The sequence below is a fragment of the Cervus elaphus genome, chromosome 10 (genome assembly GCF_910594005.1).
Source record: "Cervus elaphus chromosome 10, mCerEla1.1, whole genome shotgun sequence".
Classification (NCBI taxonomy): Eukaryota; Metazoa; Chordata; class Mammalia; order Artiodactyla; family Cervidae; genus Cervus; species Cervus elaphus.
Genome location: NC_057824.1, coordinates 24,521,202 through 24,536,146, shown reverse-complemented (window position 1 = coordinate 24,536,146; position 14,945 = coordinate 24,521,202). Strand labels below are relative to the sequence as shown.

Sequence of the window (14,945 nt, the reverse complement as noted above, 5' to 3'; positions counted from 1 at the left end):
TTAAGAGTGTAAAGTTTATTAGGCAGGAACATGTCTGACTTGTTTACCACCATTTGCCAGGGCCTCGCCAGAACCTGGCATACAGTACCTGCTCAGTGATACTCTGTAAACTGACTGAGTGGATGAGCGAGTGAGTGTCCTTACAAAGAAAAAGTCACCTCATTCCCCTTTACAGAATTCCTCCTTTACAGAGGAGGAGGCATGGAGACCTGGACTTCATAGCTGGGTTTGGGCTGCTCATGGGGTCTTGGACCAGCTTGGCAGGAACCATCATGACTCCTCCATCCCCCCTCCCCACTGCATGATGTGATGTGGGCGAATTCATATACATCAGTGACCTGGAGGGCGCCCCCCACCCCGCCCCCTGCACATCACAGCCCCGCCCTCCCTCACCAAGCACCTCCCACATGTCCATATATGGGCAGGATTCGGGCAGCTCTGACCCTGGTCTGTGAGGTCTGGGTCTCTGTGACCTCACAATGACCAGGGCCCTCCCCAGGTCTATATAAGAGGCCGCAGAGTCGGCCCCTGTCACAGCCCACAAATTCCACCTGCTCACAGGTTGGCTGGCTCAACCAAGGCGGTATCCCCTGCTCTGAGCATCCAGGCCGAATCCACCCAGCACCATGGCCAGATACCGATGCTGCCTCACCCATAGCCGGAGCAGATGCCGCCGCCGCCGAAGACGAAGATGTCGCAGACGAAGGAGACGCTTTGGTCGGAGGCGCAGGAGGAGAGGTGAAGAGGGTCCATCCTTGGGGGTAGGGGCCAGGGAGCTGGGGCAGGGCTGGGGATTCGGGCTGTGCTGAAGTGTCCTCTTGCCCTCTGGTTCTCCGCAGTGTGCTGCCGCCGCTACACCGTCATAAGGTGTACAAGATAGTAACCGCACAGTAGCAAGACCACCGCACTCCTGCCTGAAAGATAACCAGCCTTCAAGACCCTCTTGCCACATCTTGAACATGCCACCGTTCCAATGACATGAACAGGAGCCTGCTAACGAACAATGCCACCTGTCAATAAATGTTGAAAGACATCATTCCACTCTTTGACTCTTTGCTTTGAGGGACTCGGGGGGGAGGGAGTTGGGGACACCGGAAAGAGGGGACACATACACAGAGGATGATTCACGCAGGATCTTGTTCCAAACTCGACTACTCCCAAGTCACAACCCAAACCTGCCTCCCAGCCCCCCAGTCCTTTATTAGACCCCTTTCCAGTGGGGACGGGAGCTGTGCTGGTTTATGACACATCCCTCCCCCAGTTCTTGGCTCTGGCTTTCTACTGGCAGCTTGAGATGGGCCACAGAAATTGGCAAATGCTTCCACTAGGGCTTGCTGTCCACCTCCCCGAGAACCAAGAACCATTTCCCAGTTCAAGCTCAATTCACCAGCCATGGATACATCCCATCAATCCCAAAGGTGCCCAATGTTGAGGTTTCCCATTTAAAAAGTTGATGTCTCTGGGTACAGTGAGTAACTTGTCCAGTGGTTAAGCTAAGCTATCATTTAATCAGGAACAATATCCTCATCCCGGGTGGATGAAACAAAAGTAACTTGCTCCACTCAACCGTATGATTCTCTGAGACGTGAAGGTGATTCACGAAAACACTGCTGTCTCCTGGGCTCAGAACTGTCAAATTATTAACACGAGAGCTCGGGCCACGACCATCTCATGGCACAGCAATTTGGCACAGGGCGTTTTATCAGTGACCAGAACTCTCCGACCCAGTTGCCTAGTGACAGGGCCACAGAAACATCGTGGCCTGACTTCCATTTATGAGCACCATGGAGCATAGGTACTGGGCATTCGCCACTCCAAGCCTCACACCCAACCTGCAAGGGAGTGTTGATGGCCCCATCTTGGCAGCTGAGGCCACTGTCCGGGAGATGAACTCGCTTCCATGACCCAACCACTAGATTGGTTCAGAAAGAGGCTGGCGGGAGGGCTGGACATGGACCCCCTGGGTAGGCCTTTACAAGTAGATCAAGTGCCAGTGGTGGAGATGCTGACTCAGCAGGGTCTTGCGGTAAGGCCTGGGCATTCATATTTTGAACAAGTGCCCTGGGGGAGTCAGAGCACTAAGAAGGATAGGAGGCCTCAAAAATTTCCTATCACTGTTATAAATCACCACAAACCTCAAAGCTTACAACACAAATTTATTGTCTTACATGGGCCTTATGGGGCTAACACTCAAGGTTTGAGCAGGTTCTGAAGGTTTTCAGAAGCATAATAACCTTGTCTTTCCTAGCTCCTTGCCAGCAACTGCATTCCTTGACTCAGGGCCCCTGCCTCCGTCTTCAAAGCCCATGGCTTAGCACTGTCAGATCTCTTCCTGTGACCCTCCCGCCTCCCTCTTCCACCTTATAAGGATCCATGTGGTTTTGTGGAACCCACACTGGGCCCACCCAGATAATCTAGGATGACCTTTCCATCTCCTTCAGTCACTCTTAAGAAGGTCCCTTCTGTGTGTCTGCTCACACTCAGGGTCGAGGGTGTGAGGGCATTCGTCTGCCTACCACGTCCTCCCCGCGGCTGCTATGGTTCTGATTCTGGATTTTCATGGGTCATCCAAGCACTGGGAGAGGCTCAGCAGGAGGCCTGGGGTGGAGGGAAGATGGGCACATTTTTTGGGGAGGGAAGCATGTGCCCCAGGCTGGGGAGTGGGTGGAGGGCTGAGGGCATATGGACTCTGAAGCCTGGCCTTGGCTCCTTATCTGCAGGCACCATGAGCAAGTAAGTCACTTAACCTCTTCCTGCCTCATTTAAGGAGTGAATGTATGGAATTTGTGGAATTCCTGGCACAGAGTGAGCACAAGATAACCCTGTGGACAGATGAGGCCCCGTCCCAGCCCCCAAGAGGCCACAGCACTGGCTAAAGAGGCAGCAAGGAAGCAGGAACCACCACATGAGCTGGGGGAGGGGCAGGGTGCGGGCTTGGATCCAGACAAGGAGGCTGGCGCTCCTCTTCGGAGATGCTGTGCCCTGGTTTCGAGGCATGGGGGACACGTTTTATAGGGTGAGGGGCTGGCTGCACACACCCTGTGCTGCTTTCACAGAAGGGGCCCAGGTGGGGACAATGGCGGGGTGGGGCCGCCAAGTCACAGTGGGGGGGTCCCCTTTATATACAAGTCCCCCCGAAGGGCTGTGGACAGACCCGACCAACACTATTAACAGCAAGAGCAGGGGGCAGGCCTCAGCCTCCTCCCCCTGTCCCCCCAAGGCCAGCTGCCGCCTCAGCCCCAGTTGCCTACCCGTGACCCCCCTTCAGCACGATGGTCCGATGCCGCGTGAAGAGTCCGACTGAAAGTCCACCCGGGGAGCAGGGCTCCGGGCAGCAGGGCGAGACAGAGCGCCCGGATCAGGCGCGGGAGCTGAGGCCGGAGGACATCCCGGTCTACGGGAGGACTCACAGAGGCCGCTACCACTACAGACACAGGAGCCACACGCGGCGGCGCCCCTGCAGGAGGCGCCGGAGACGGGCCTGCAGGCACAGGAGGCGCCGCAGAGGTGCGGCGGGCCCCCCCTGCGCTCCCATCCCCGGCACCCCCCAGGCCTCCAGGCCAGGGCTCAGGTGGGCAGCGGGCGGCTCCTGCAGTGCTGGGGCCCCACCCTGTCTGACAGCCCCCTCATCCTGCGCCCCCACCCCACCCCAGCAGCCCCCCCGACCCCAGATTCCCTAGACGGCCCTGTAACTAGAACTTTTTCCAAAAGGCTGCCGAAGGATGAAGAGAAGGAGGAGGAGATGCGGAAGGCAGCTCTAAGCTTCCCTGGGCCTACCAGAAAGAGTCACCTGCCAGGAAGCACCTCACAAGACCATAGCAAATCCCCCTTGGAGCCCACGAGATCTTGAGTTAAAATGAGCAAAAGTCATCTGCCAAATAAAGCTTGAGATAAGAAACTTGCCAGCCTGTCAGGGTCTCTTTTGCACGAAGGCGCAAACACACGGCTTCTATTCCCCGCGGGGTCAGGGGAGGGGGGAGCAGCTGGGGCAGGGGGCTGCGTGCTGGTGTGTTCCCCTGTGGGCCTGGGGGCGCCCGGTCACCCGGAGCCATCAGGATGCCCAAGGCCATGCAGCTCCCCAGGCCCCTGAAGAACCTGAAAGAGTGCTGGGCAGCGGGGGCAAGTGTGAACGGAGACAAGATGGGAAGCAGGTCTAACGTGCTCCAGCAAGAACAAGGCTGGCATTGGGAGGGGGGAACTAAAGGCAAAGGGCAGAACTGGGTGAGGCGGCGTGGACTACTAGAATTCTGAGATGGGACCCTCATCCAGGACAGAGTCCGTTCCTTCCTCCTCCGAGCTTCTGATGGCTTCTTATAACCTTTGGAGTTCCTCTGCTGTGGCCACATCTCCAGTCTCTGCTCCCTGTGTGAAATCTCTCTGCCTCCCTCTAACAGGGACACTTACTGCATTCGGGGCCCACCCAGATAACCCAGGATAATCTCACAATCCTGGGAGGGTCCTTATTCAGCTGACCACAGCCACTGAGGGTTTGGGACAAGATCTAAATTATGGATCATGTCGGAGAACGGATTCCCAGTGCTCAGAAATGACCAAGGAGACTTAATCCCCTTCCTGGCTGAAACTGGGCTGGATGGACATGTGTAGCCAGAGAGATTGGTGACCCCAAGGGCTTATGAGCCGCTGCCTTTAAAGGGTGACTTTGGAGAACAGGAAAGAGTAGGGTTTTCTTTAGTTTCTTTTGTTTTAATCGTAAAAAACATAGATTTAGGTATGTCTGTGAAGGCACCACCCGGGTCAAGACACCAGACACTTCCAGGACCCTGGGAAGGCTCCCTCCAGGCTGCCTGTTGTCCTATACTGTCGCCGGCCCTCTCGGGCTGGGCACTCTTGGGGTGTGGGGAGGAGTCTGTGTGCTCTCCTGCTTGTGGAAATTCTATCCTCAACTCTCACCCCAGCTCAAACGGGGGGGGGACCCCTGCCAGGGCACACAAGGCCCTGGAGGTGGCAACACCGCAGGGTGAGGCTGTGTGCCTGCCGTCTCGCCTCGGCCTTGCCCTGTGGCCGGCGGGGCCTCGGACGGGCAGCTGGCGGCCTGGATTGAGTGGGGTGTCGGCTCAGACTCAGGTCACCGAGGGCAGGAGGCTCTGGGGCGGGGGGCCCTTTGTGATGTCAGCGCCCTGCCTACCACCCTCAGCGGCCCCTCCGTACCCCGCCAGTGGCCTTTCCTCCCAGTCCAGAGAGGCAGCTGAGGCGGGTGATGGGTTCCCGCTGTGCCAAGATTGGCATGGGCCACAGCCGGGGCCACGAATACTCCATGAAGAAGCTCGTGGCCTGCGTGAGCCAGGATAACTTCTCCTTGTCATCGGAGGGCGAGGAGGAGGAGGAGGGCGAGGAGGAGGAAGAGGAGGAGGAGGAGGAGGAGGGAGAAGAGGAGGAGCTCCCAGTGCAGGGCAAGCTGCTGCTGATGGAGGCCGGGCAGCAGGAGGAAGGGGCCGAAGACACCGACTCGGGGGCCCAGCAGAGCCCCGAGCCCAAGCAGACACGCTCCTGACCTGCGACGTGGCGGAGGAAGAGGAGCCTGACACTGTTCCCGAGAGGAGGAGAGCTTTCAGAAAAGAGTCAATAAAGAGTCTCCAAGGAATCCTCCTCCTCCTGTCTGTCCTTGCCCCCGCCACCACCCCCAGCCCCTGTGTCTGTGGGTGTGGGTGTGGGTGGCTGGGTGTGTGTGTGTGGGTGTGTGTGTGTGTAGGGAGGTTGAAGAGCAGTGACCCCTGTGTCTGAACCCCAGCCAGAAGTCCTCGCACGGTCCACTCCCCAAGACTGCTCAGCCGCCGTCCCCTGCTGCGGGGGGTGGAGCGCGTGGCAGCCTGGGTAAGAAAGTCACCTTAGCGGGTCCCACCTCCAGGGAGGACTCCTCTCCGAGTGTCCTGACCCGGCGGGACAGCGTCATCTCCCTCAGCGCATCCCCACCGCTTTTCTAACTGCGGACAGTGTTTTTTTTGGGGGGAGGGGAGTGGTGGTTGCGTCACGAGGCACGTGGGATCTTAGTTCCCTGACCAGTGATCGAACCCCTCCTCCCTGCCCGCTGCAGTGGAAGCACAGAGTCTGAACAGTTGGGCCACCGGGGAAGACCCTGGAGAGTCCCAAGAGCACGGACTCGGGAGCTCAGCAGACCTGCCGCCAGCTTTCCTACGCTTGCTGCGTGACACTGAGCAAGTCCCCGTCTGTCCGTTGACACTAGCGATCCCGCAGGTCAGTGGGTCGGAAGAGGTGACTGAGATGCTGGGGAGGGACTGGGCCTGGCACACAGCGAGTGTTTCACCCAAGACGGGCACTGCAGCTGGAGCCACGGGGGTCCCACCTGACTCATGGACCCTGGTTTTGGGGGACAGAGCAGGTAGAGGGGTCTGAGTCCTTCTCAGCCACTGGTTCTGCTGCCAACCTCATGCTCAAGGGGACCGTCGGAATCCCTGCGAGAGGCTCGCTTCTGCCTTGCTCGAGGGGTCCCGCTGTGGGACAGAGCCGATGCCCTCACTAGGGCAGCGGGCAAAAGAAGCCCAGAGGAAGCCAGAAAGGACAGAGACCCAGAACTGGGTCCCTCAGGCTGGCCTTCCTTAGAAGCATCGGAATGCGCCTGTTGCCCCTCCTGGCCATGGCTCCCTTAACCCTTTTCTTTCCAATAGAAATAACAAACATGATCTCCACCCTCTGCTCTCCACAACCCCCGAGCACCACTCTGGTAGGCCACTGAGAAGGACTGTGATTGGGGATGCTGGGAGGGGTGGGGAGGTGGTATCTCCAGGGATGGTGTGAGAGGCAAGGTGAGGTCCTGGGCTCCTCGGAGGGTGGAGGCTGCTCTCACTGAGGCCTGGAGACAGGGCAAGGCAGGGGAGGCTCGAGGGGGCGGCCCTGCTGTCTGACTGCCCATTCCCGCCCCAGCCAAGCAACACTCTCAGCAGCTCTGTCCTTCTGTCCACGGCCCGCAGGTCCGCCTGCCCAATCACCTGCCCAGCAAACATTAGTGACGTCCCTGCTGTGTGCCAGTCACTGTGGGCCCCGAGATTAATAAACCACAGTCTCTGTCCCACCCTGATAGCTCAACTGGTAAAGAATCCACCAGCAACGAGGGAGACCTGGGTTCGATCCCTGGGTTGGGAAGATCCCCTGGAGAAGGGAAAGGCTACCCACTCCAGCATTCTGGCCTGGAGAGTCCCACGGACTGTACAGACCATGGGGTCGCAAAGAGTTGGACACGACTGGGCGACTTTCACTTCACTCTGTCCCACCAGGCACTCGAGGGTGGGGAGTCGGGGGAGGGGGAGGAGAGGGACGGGACACCCAGACAGAGTCCTCACAGCGTGACCCCGTCAGTCCTGAGCCCGCACAAGGCCGCGGCGTTAGAACAGGGCCGCTCGCGCCCCCTGAGCCCCTGTGGAGGCCTTAGTGACCACGAGGCTGGACTGGAGGCGGCCAGGCCTGAATCCGAATCCTGGCTCTGCCACTGACTAGCTCTGGGGCTCTGGGCTGGTCATTCAGCCTCTCTGAGCCTGCTCCCCTTTGCAAACTGTAATAGTAGTTCCTCAGGGCTGCTGTAACAAGTGATCAAAAACCTGGCAGCTTAAAACATATCCTTTTGCCTTCCAGAGGCCGGAAGTCTGAAATCAAGGAGTTCTCTGGGCCACAGACCCCGGAGGCCCCGGGGAACCTCCTCTCCTTGTGCAGCCGACGGGGTCCGCGCCGCTAACGGCTGCCTGAACTGCCTGACTCGCATCGGGGCCTCTGCCTTCCCGTGGCCCCTCCTCCCTGAGCCGTCTCTTCTCTCTTATAAAGACATTTGCCTTTGGATTTAGGGTGCACTTGGACAATCCAGGATGCTCTGAATATCCTTAATTACATCTGCAAAGAGGCTTTCCCAAATACAGTGACACTGACAGCTTCCAGGGGTTGGGATGTGGACACACCTTTTGGGGGACTCTGTTCAGCCCAGTCCGAAGGTCACTAAGACTCAGGGACAAAGCCGCCCAGAAGGGGTGGAGCCCGGAGCCCAGCCGTATGGGAAGTGTTCCCTCAAGGAGGGTGATTTCCACCATGTGCGCTGACACATTTATGAAGAAATAAACCACAATAAAAGCAAATGATAGCAAAGCTGTGCGTGAGCAACAGACGTGGGCTGGGGGCTCTGCTAGGGGGAGGGGAGGTGGAGATGGAGTCTCCCGAGGTTGAGCTCTGGGGAGGGTTGAGGGCCCAGAGCTGAGACCAGGCATGGGTGGCTGTGGAGAGAAAGGGACTGGGCAGCTCTGACCAGGCCGTGTGTGCACGCATGGGGTGGGCTTTCTTGCCCAGGGGCTGGGCGGTCAGAGCAGGCGTGCACAATGGGGCTGAGCCGGCAGGGAGGGGAGGGGAGCGGAGGTGGCAGGCGGGAGGCAGGAGAATGGCTTTCAAGGGCCTCCTGCGGTTTAACAGGCTTCTCAGGCTCACAAGAATGCCAGGAAGGAAGGGATGACAGCCCTTTGTCCAACAGGGAAACCAGGCCTCAAAACAACTGACCCAAGGCAGGATATCAGAACAGAGTGGGCTTTGAACCCGACTCTGGATTTCCCAGCTTTAAATCCTGATGGGGAGGCAGGCTTGTCAGGCAGGCCCCAGGACCACTGTGGGTCCCTTTGGTTACTTTCTTTTTTTTAGTTTTATTCATTTATTAATTAGTTTATTTTTAACTGAAGGATAACTGCTTTACAGTAGTGTGTTGGTTTCTGCCCCACATCCACACCTTTAGTCATTCTCACCCTCCACCTGATAAGTCATCCCACGGCTCAATGTGCGCACCCACCCGGGCGGCGGTCGTCTGCCTTACTGACCGCCCACCCATCCCCACTCTACTGGGGTCAGGGCTGTGTGCCTGGATTCCAGACTGCCTGCGTGGAGCCAGAACAAGACTGGGCATGCTCGGACACGTTTATTGAGTTCTCACTGCAGGCTGGCCCCGAGGATGGGCTAGGCGTCCCTATGCCCCATTCTACTGTTAGGTAGTTAGAATAGGGAAAAAGAGTCCAAAATGGTGGTGGCTAAAAGACCTGGAAGGGAAAACCCGCGAAAATAGAACAAAGGAAGGTCCGAGGACCAGAGTGAGAACCTCAGGTAAAACAAACAACACTCCTGCCTAAGCCCAATTTACATAAGGCAGGCCCAGGGACAGAGAAACATATAAAAGGAGCAGCCAAAGCCCTCTTCGCGCCCTTTTTTGCTCCCTCTCTCTCCCCCGCGCGCTGGGGCGATATTCTCTTCACGTCTCTGGATTGACATGCCCTCACGCCTCAAAGATGGATTTTCCTGCTATTATCTAAATAAATAGAGCTGTAACACTGAGCTGTAACACTGATTTATTTAAGAGCTATAACACGGTCCGTTCGAGACCTGAGAGCTATAACCTGGTCTGTCCTCCGAGAGCTGTGACCCGCCAAGGGGCTTTAATGTCCGTCACTCCAAATTTTTGTTGTGACGAGACAAAGAACCGAGGAACATACACTCGCGTGACACTACAAAAGCAGGGAAACTAGGACGTAGAGAGGTGGATGCCCAGTGGGAAGAGATCAGAAGGAAAAGCAGCCCCAAATATGGAGTGTGAGCCCAGCTCCACCTGACCGGAGGGTCCCTGCTCTCAACCCACAGACACGCCCTTTGAAAGCTGCCCCACCCTGCAGGTTAGGATGAGGGCAGAGGGCTTTGTTCCCCGTCGGGTCACATCTGTTACACACCCCCCTGTGGCTGGTGCCATCACAATCGGGCCCAACTATATAACCAGGGGCTGCCAGGGCCTCTGTGAAGCTGGGTCTGCCAGAAGAGGAGGAGGAGGCGGCCCCTGCCCCTCTAAGCGAGGCCGCCCCCACCCTCCATGGACACCAAGACACAGAGCCTTCCCAACACCCACACCCAGCCCCACAGCAACTCTCGGCCCCAAAGCCACGCCTGCAAGCAGTGCAGCTGCAGCCACCACTGCCAGAGCCGCAGCCGCAGCCGGAGCTCCAGCCAGCGCCCGAGGAGCCGCCGCAGCCCCGCTGGCCACCAGGCCCGGAGCCCAGGCCCCAGCCCTCCTCTGAGGCGCCTCAGATACGCCATGCACTCCCACCAGTGCCCCTCGCGGCCCGTCACCCACTCCTGCAGCCACTCCAAGAACAGGAAGAACTTGGAGGGAAAGGTGATCAAGAGGAAGCAGGTCAAGAGGAGCAAGCAGGTGTACAAAAGAAAGAGGCAGAGCTCAGGTACCTTTCGAGCCGGTGGCTTCACAGGGCTCCCCCAGAGAAGGGGGGCTGTAGAGGTGGTGAGGTGAAGGCTGCCTCCGCCAAGTCAGAGCACAGAGGACCCAACAGGCAAGGGAGAAGAGGGAGAGGGGACTGTGGCAGCTGTATATATCTGATGCGTTGATGGAATAGCTCTTTAATTGGATGGGTTGATTGGAAGGATGGAAAAACGGCAGATTAGATAGGTGGGAGCATGGATAGGTGAATAGGGCTGGGTAGATGAGTAATTAGGGGGTCTGTTAGATAGGGGGTGGGTAGAAGGGTTAAATGGTTGCTTGAATGGATGGGTGAGCGGAAGGATGAGGGGAAGGAATGAATCCATTAAGTGACTGAGAATCTGAAGGGATGTGATTAGATTTCTAGATTGGGCTGAGGCACTGGGAGGGTGAATGAACTGGTTGGCTGGGCAGATGGCTGAGTTGATAAGGGTTTGAACACAATACGATATCTGGAGGCATCAATATTGAGAGGATATGAATTGGTTAAAGAATGGTGTTCTAGGTGGGTGGAGGATCAGGTTAGTGGATGGATAAATGGGTAGATGAACTGACTGGACGGCAAACTGGCTGAATGGACTAACTGGACCAATGAATGAAAGAAAGACGGTGGGATTGGTGGACTGATGTGTAGCCTGGACATGGTTTAAAGAATGAAATGAATGTTGGACTGGGTTGAATTCATGGGTGTATGACAAATGGATGGATTCCCAAGTCAAAAGGACCCTGATGACTGTGTCAGTTCTAGCCATGCCCCACATCTGATTACACATGAGCATCCAAAAACCCAAAGCAGAGGGTTAAGTGACCTTAGGAAGCACTCAGTTATTAAAGGCTCCCTTTCCCATTCCTATCCCTTAGGACGAAAGTACAACTGAGATGACACCCCATGGCTTGTTCCTGTGTCGGTTTCACCCAGATAAGAAAAGACATCACATGTGGAACGCTAGAAGGAAGAAGTAAACTTTGCAGGAACATGTTACTACAGTGATTTCTATGCAACATTGATTAAAGCTTGTACACTGGATGACTTATCCTTGAGTCGTTTCATTAAATGTGTTGTGTTTTGGGGGCCTGGTTGGAAGCACAAAGCAGGGAGAAGGTTGGATAGGGAGAAGGGACATGTCTCGGGATGGGATCTTATAAAAGTGTAAGGAATCAGTCCTCACGTGGAATAGAAACGAATGGGAGGTAAACACGCCACGAAGCCCTTGGCGTAGATGGGCAACGCTCTGCTTGGGCAGAGCCCTCCTTTGTCATGCTCTCATGTGCACATGCACACACATACGGGATACCCTGGAGCCCACATACTGTTCATGTCGTCCACACGTAGAGTAGGCAGGCCAGGACCATGGCAGGAGACAGGCAGGAGGGGGTTAGGAACATGTGCTTTGCAGTCCAGAGCATCCTGAGTTTGAGTCCTGGCTCATTTTGTTTGCCTGCTGTGTGCTCTTGGGTTGGTGATCAACCTCTCTGAGCCTCATTTGTTGCAATACCTAAAGGACCAAGTGCTTTCAGGGCCTGGGCTGAAACACAAGACCACGTCCACAGAGAGAACACAAACGCATAAGCACAAGGTCTGCCAGTCACGGGGCTTCCCTGATGGTCCGGTGGTTAAGAATCCACCTTTCAATAATGCAGGGGATGTGGGTTCAATCCCTGATCAAGGAACTGATCCCCACAGGCCACAACGAGAGAGCCCGTGTGCCACAACTACAGAGCCCGCACGCTGAGGAGCCCACATGCTGCAAGGAAAGATCCCGCAGGCCGCAACTAAGGCCGGGCCTAGCCAAATATGAAACGTTTGCCGGTCACCATAAGCAGAATCAAGGCAGCCGGTCCGGGTGTCACACAGAGCAACCCTGATGGGGCTGGGGGTGGGGACGGAGTTCAGGGAAACGGAGACCTGAGGAGAATGCATTGCAGGCCGAGGGAACAGCATGTGCAAAGCCCGGAGGGAGGAAGGAAGGAGTCTGAGGTACCCCAAAGGCTGGAATGGCGGGCACAGGTGTGTGGGGGGCCGCCAAGGGGTGGGGGCGCCAGGCGGGGGCCGGGCCACGCAGGGTTTGCAGGCCGTGGGGAGCCTCGACACTTCGTTTGGTGCGATAAGTCATGGGAGGTCTTAATCAGGCAAGCAACAGGGTCAAGCATCTCTGCTGTGTGGAGACTGACTGGCAGGGGCAGGAGTGACAAGAGGAAGCGCAGTGGGCAGCGTGTGGCCAGGAGGGAGGGAGCAGAGCCTGGACCAAGCGTGGCAACAGAGACGTTCCTCTTGGAGGGACGTTCTGAGATCAGATTCCTGCTTCGCCCCAAAACTCCTAGTTCCTTGTTTAAAAACCTAAGTCTGGAACTTCCCTGGTGGTCCAGTGGTTGAGAACCTGTCTGCCAAGGCAGGGGACATGGGTTTGATCCTTGGTCTGGGAAGATTCCACCTGTCATGGCGCAGCTAAGCCCGTAAGCCACAACTACTGAAGCCTGCGGGCCCTGGAGCCCGTGCTCTGCAACAAGAGAAGCCAGTGCAGTGATAAGCCCACGCACAACTACAGAGTAGCCCCCACTCGCCACAGCTAGAGAAAGCCCTTGGGTATCAATGAAGACCCAGCACAAACAAAAATAAAATAAAAAAAAAAGTACAGCCACATAAAGCTGTGATAGTCGCTCAAACACCTCTGTGCAGAAGAGGTTGGGAAGTGCTTCTAGAGGGCAAGATTTAAGGGAGGAGGTGGAGACAGAGGGTCAGAGGATAAGGTCAGGGACTTTAAGACCCACTCACCAGAGGACTTCCCTATTTCCTGGACAGTGTCCTTGTCTGATATGATCATGGAAGGCAGGAGCTCTAGTGCAGAGAACATCCACTCTGTAATAGAGGAAGTGAACTGGGAAGCAGACAGACTGGGTCACAAGTATGCTTTACGGACCCATTCCGACCCCACATTTCCCTGAAACCAACACTCAGAAAGTAAGTGCCTCAGTAACACAGACACCCAGTCACATATACAAAGAAACTGCCATTCAAACCCACTCAGACGCAGAGCCCGAGGTTCATGTGCGGACTCCCAAGTATACATCCCCGCCTCCACACACACACGCAGGTTCGCACACGCCTCCCCTCCCACACAATGAAACACAAGCAAGCACTTGCAGGCGCACAGCGGCCCTCCCGCAGTCAGACACACAGTGACAAGAGGAGCGAAATCAAACCACAGATTCATTGTTTCGCTTGCTTGGTTTGGGGTGGTGGCGGCAGAAGTTTGGGGGCAGGCCTGCTGGAAACCCAAATTCAGGAAACAGAGAGAAGTCGATGCTAACTTCAGCCACTGAGGGCCTGGCACATTCTCCCCGTGTTGGGATGTTGGGATGCAGTGAGGTTTGGGGAACAGAAACAGCCTTGCCTGCGGTGGGGTTGCTCGCTCAGCTGCCTGGGGAGGCCCCGCTAAGAGGACCCAACAGTCCTGGGGGAGGAGGGGGAACAGCCAGGGAAGAAGGTACAGAGCCTCTGTAGTACTGAGATGTCTATTAGAGATACGATTCAGGAGGAAAGACTACCTCAAGCTCTGTAGATTTGCCTCCTTTGTTCCCTCACTGGGTGACCCTAGGACTGCCTCTTTACCTCTCTGAGCCTTGGTCCAAGCAGTAAAGACTCTGCCTGAAATGCGGGAGGCCCGGGTTTGGTCCCTGAGTCAGGAAGATCCCCTGGAGGAGAGAATGGCAACCCACCCCAGTATTCTTGCCTGGAAAATCCCATGGACAGAGGAGCCTGGTGGACTACAGTCCACGGGGTCACAGAGAGTCGGACAAGACTGAGGGATCAACACTGTCACTTTCTTTCACTCTGTAAGGAGGGCCAAGGCGCCACGCTGTTCTTGATTGCTGCCTGGGCACGCGTTAGGTGCCCAGCAAATACTGGATGAACAAAGGAAAGAAGGTGCAGACAGTGAGAGGCCACTTGTATACCCACTGAATGGGCAAAACCAGAAAAGGCTGGATGATACCAGGCACTGGGAGGGCCCAGCAAAGCAGATATGATCGAATGCAGTCGCTTAGAGGGCAGACGTGCATACGCAGGTTGGCAGGCGACTGGGCGGTGTCTTTGAGAAGTGTGCAAAGCATTTCTCACACACATGTGCCAGAGTTCAGGGCCTCGTGGCTTGCAAGAGCAAAAAACTGCCAACGCCCCTCAGGAGGGCTCAGTGAACACGCAGGTTCACTAAGGACTGTTGTGCAGCTTGTACAAGAACGGGGTTGACCTCTGTGCCATCCCTCCAGGCTGCCACGACATGCTGCTGGGCGAAATGCAAGATGGAGAAAGAGACACCACTGGGGGAGGGCAGAATTCCACACAAAGCAACACTGCACTTTTATGGGGGAAAAGGCAGACTAAGCGGAGTGCCTGGGGATGTAAGTGCTTAGACGAGATATGGAAGGACACAGACTAAGCGGGTGCCTGGGGATATGTCGGGGGAGGGGAGATGCTTTATTTTCTACAAAGACACGAAAAAGTAAATTAGGGAGAAAAAGAATGAGCATCAGGGGAGCATGCAATAAGCCTCAGCAAAGCTCTGTCGGCTCTGGAAAGAGATAACGCAGGAATGCTGAATGTAAACTCTGCATCTGCAAAGTGCTGTTATCTTTTCTTGACAGCGCTTGTCCTTTCTGGGCCTGCTGGTTTAGGCGAGAGGATCCAGGAGCC

General features: G+C 56.2%; 3 protein-coding genes across 4 annotated transcripts; all 3 read left to right on the top strand.

The window, feature by feature from the left end:
* Positions 1 to 3,146: 3,146 nt before the first annotated feature.
* On the top strand, positions 3,147 to 3,898 carry PRM2 (protamine 2). 2 transcript variants are annotated; one of them, XM_043914321.1, is made up of 2 exons: positions 3,147 to 3,507; positions 3,712 to 3,898. In XM_043914321.1, the coding sequence occupies exons 1-2, from the start codon at positions 3,273 to 3,275 to the stop codon at positions 3,759 to 3,761; spliced, it is 285 nt and encodes a 94-aa protein (XP_043770256.1). In that variant the 5' UTR covers positions 3,147 to 3,272; the 3' UTR covers positions 3,762 to 3,898. The 2 variants fall into 2 exon arrangements, with proteins under 2 accessions (XP_043770256.1, XP_043770255.1); XM_043914320.1 differs by having other exon boundaries at positions 3,147 to 3,571.
* A 1,276-nt stretch (positions 3,899 to 5,174) lies between these two features.
* PRM3 (protamine 3) lies at positions 5,175 to 5,602 on the top strand. The gene has a single exon (XM_043914326.1). The coding sequence runs from the start codon at positions 5,219 to 5,221 to the stop codon at positions 5,510 to 5,512; it is 294 nt and encodes a 97-aa protein (XP_043770261.1). The 5' UTR covers positions 5,175 to 5,218; the 3' UTR covers positions 5,513 to 5,602.
* A 4,103-nt stretch (positions 5,603 to 9,705) lies between these two features.
* TNP2 (transition protein 2) lies at positions 9,706 to 11,289 on the top strand. Its single transcript, XM_043914322.1, has 2 exons — positions 9,706 to 10,220; positions 11,117 to 11,289. Exons 1-2 carry the CDS (start codon positions 9,854 to 9,856, stop codon positions 11,131 to 11,133), a joined length of 384 nt encoding a protein of 127 aa, XP_043770257.1. The 5' UTR covers positions 9,706 to 9,853; the 3' UTR covers positions 11,134 to 11,289.
* Positions 11,290 to 14,945: the final 3,656 nt, after the last annotated feature.

What these genes read in the sequence shown, in the direction of transcription:
- PRM2 (XM_043914320.1), top strand. Translation starts at nt 3,273, where the DNA reads ATGGTCCGATGCCGCGTGAAGAGTCCGACTGAAAGTCCACCCGGGGAG. An exon ending in GCCTCCAGGCCAGGGCTCAG is followed by an intron (nt 3,572 to 3,711) that starts GTGGGCAGCGGG and finishes TTTTTCCAAAAG; the next exon opens with GCTGCCGAAGGATGAAGAGA.
- PRM3 (XM_043914326.1), top strand. Translation starts at nt 5,219, where the DNA reads ATGGGTTCCCGCTGTGCCAAGATTGGCATGGGCCACAGCCGGGGCCAC.
- TNP2 (XM_043914322.1), top strand. Translation starts at nt 9,854, where the DNA reads ATGGACACCAAGACACAGAGCCTTCCCAACACCCACACCCAGCCCCAC.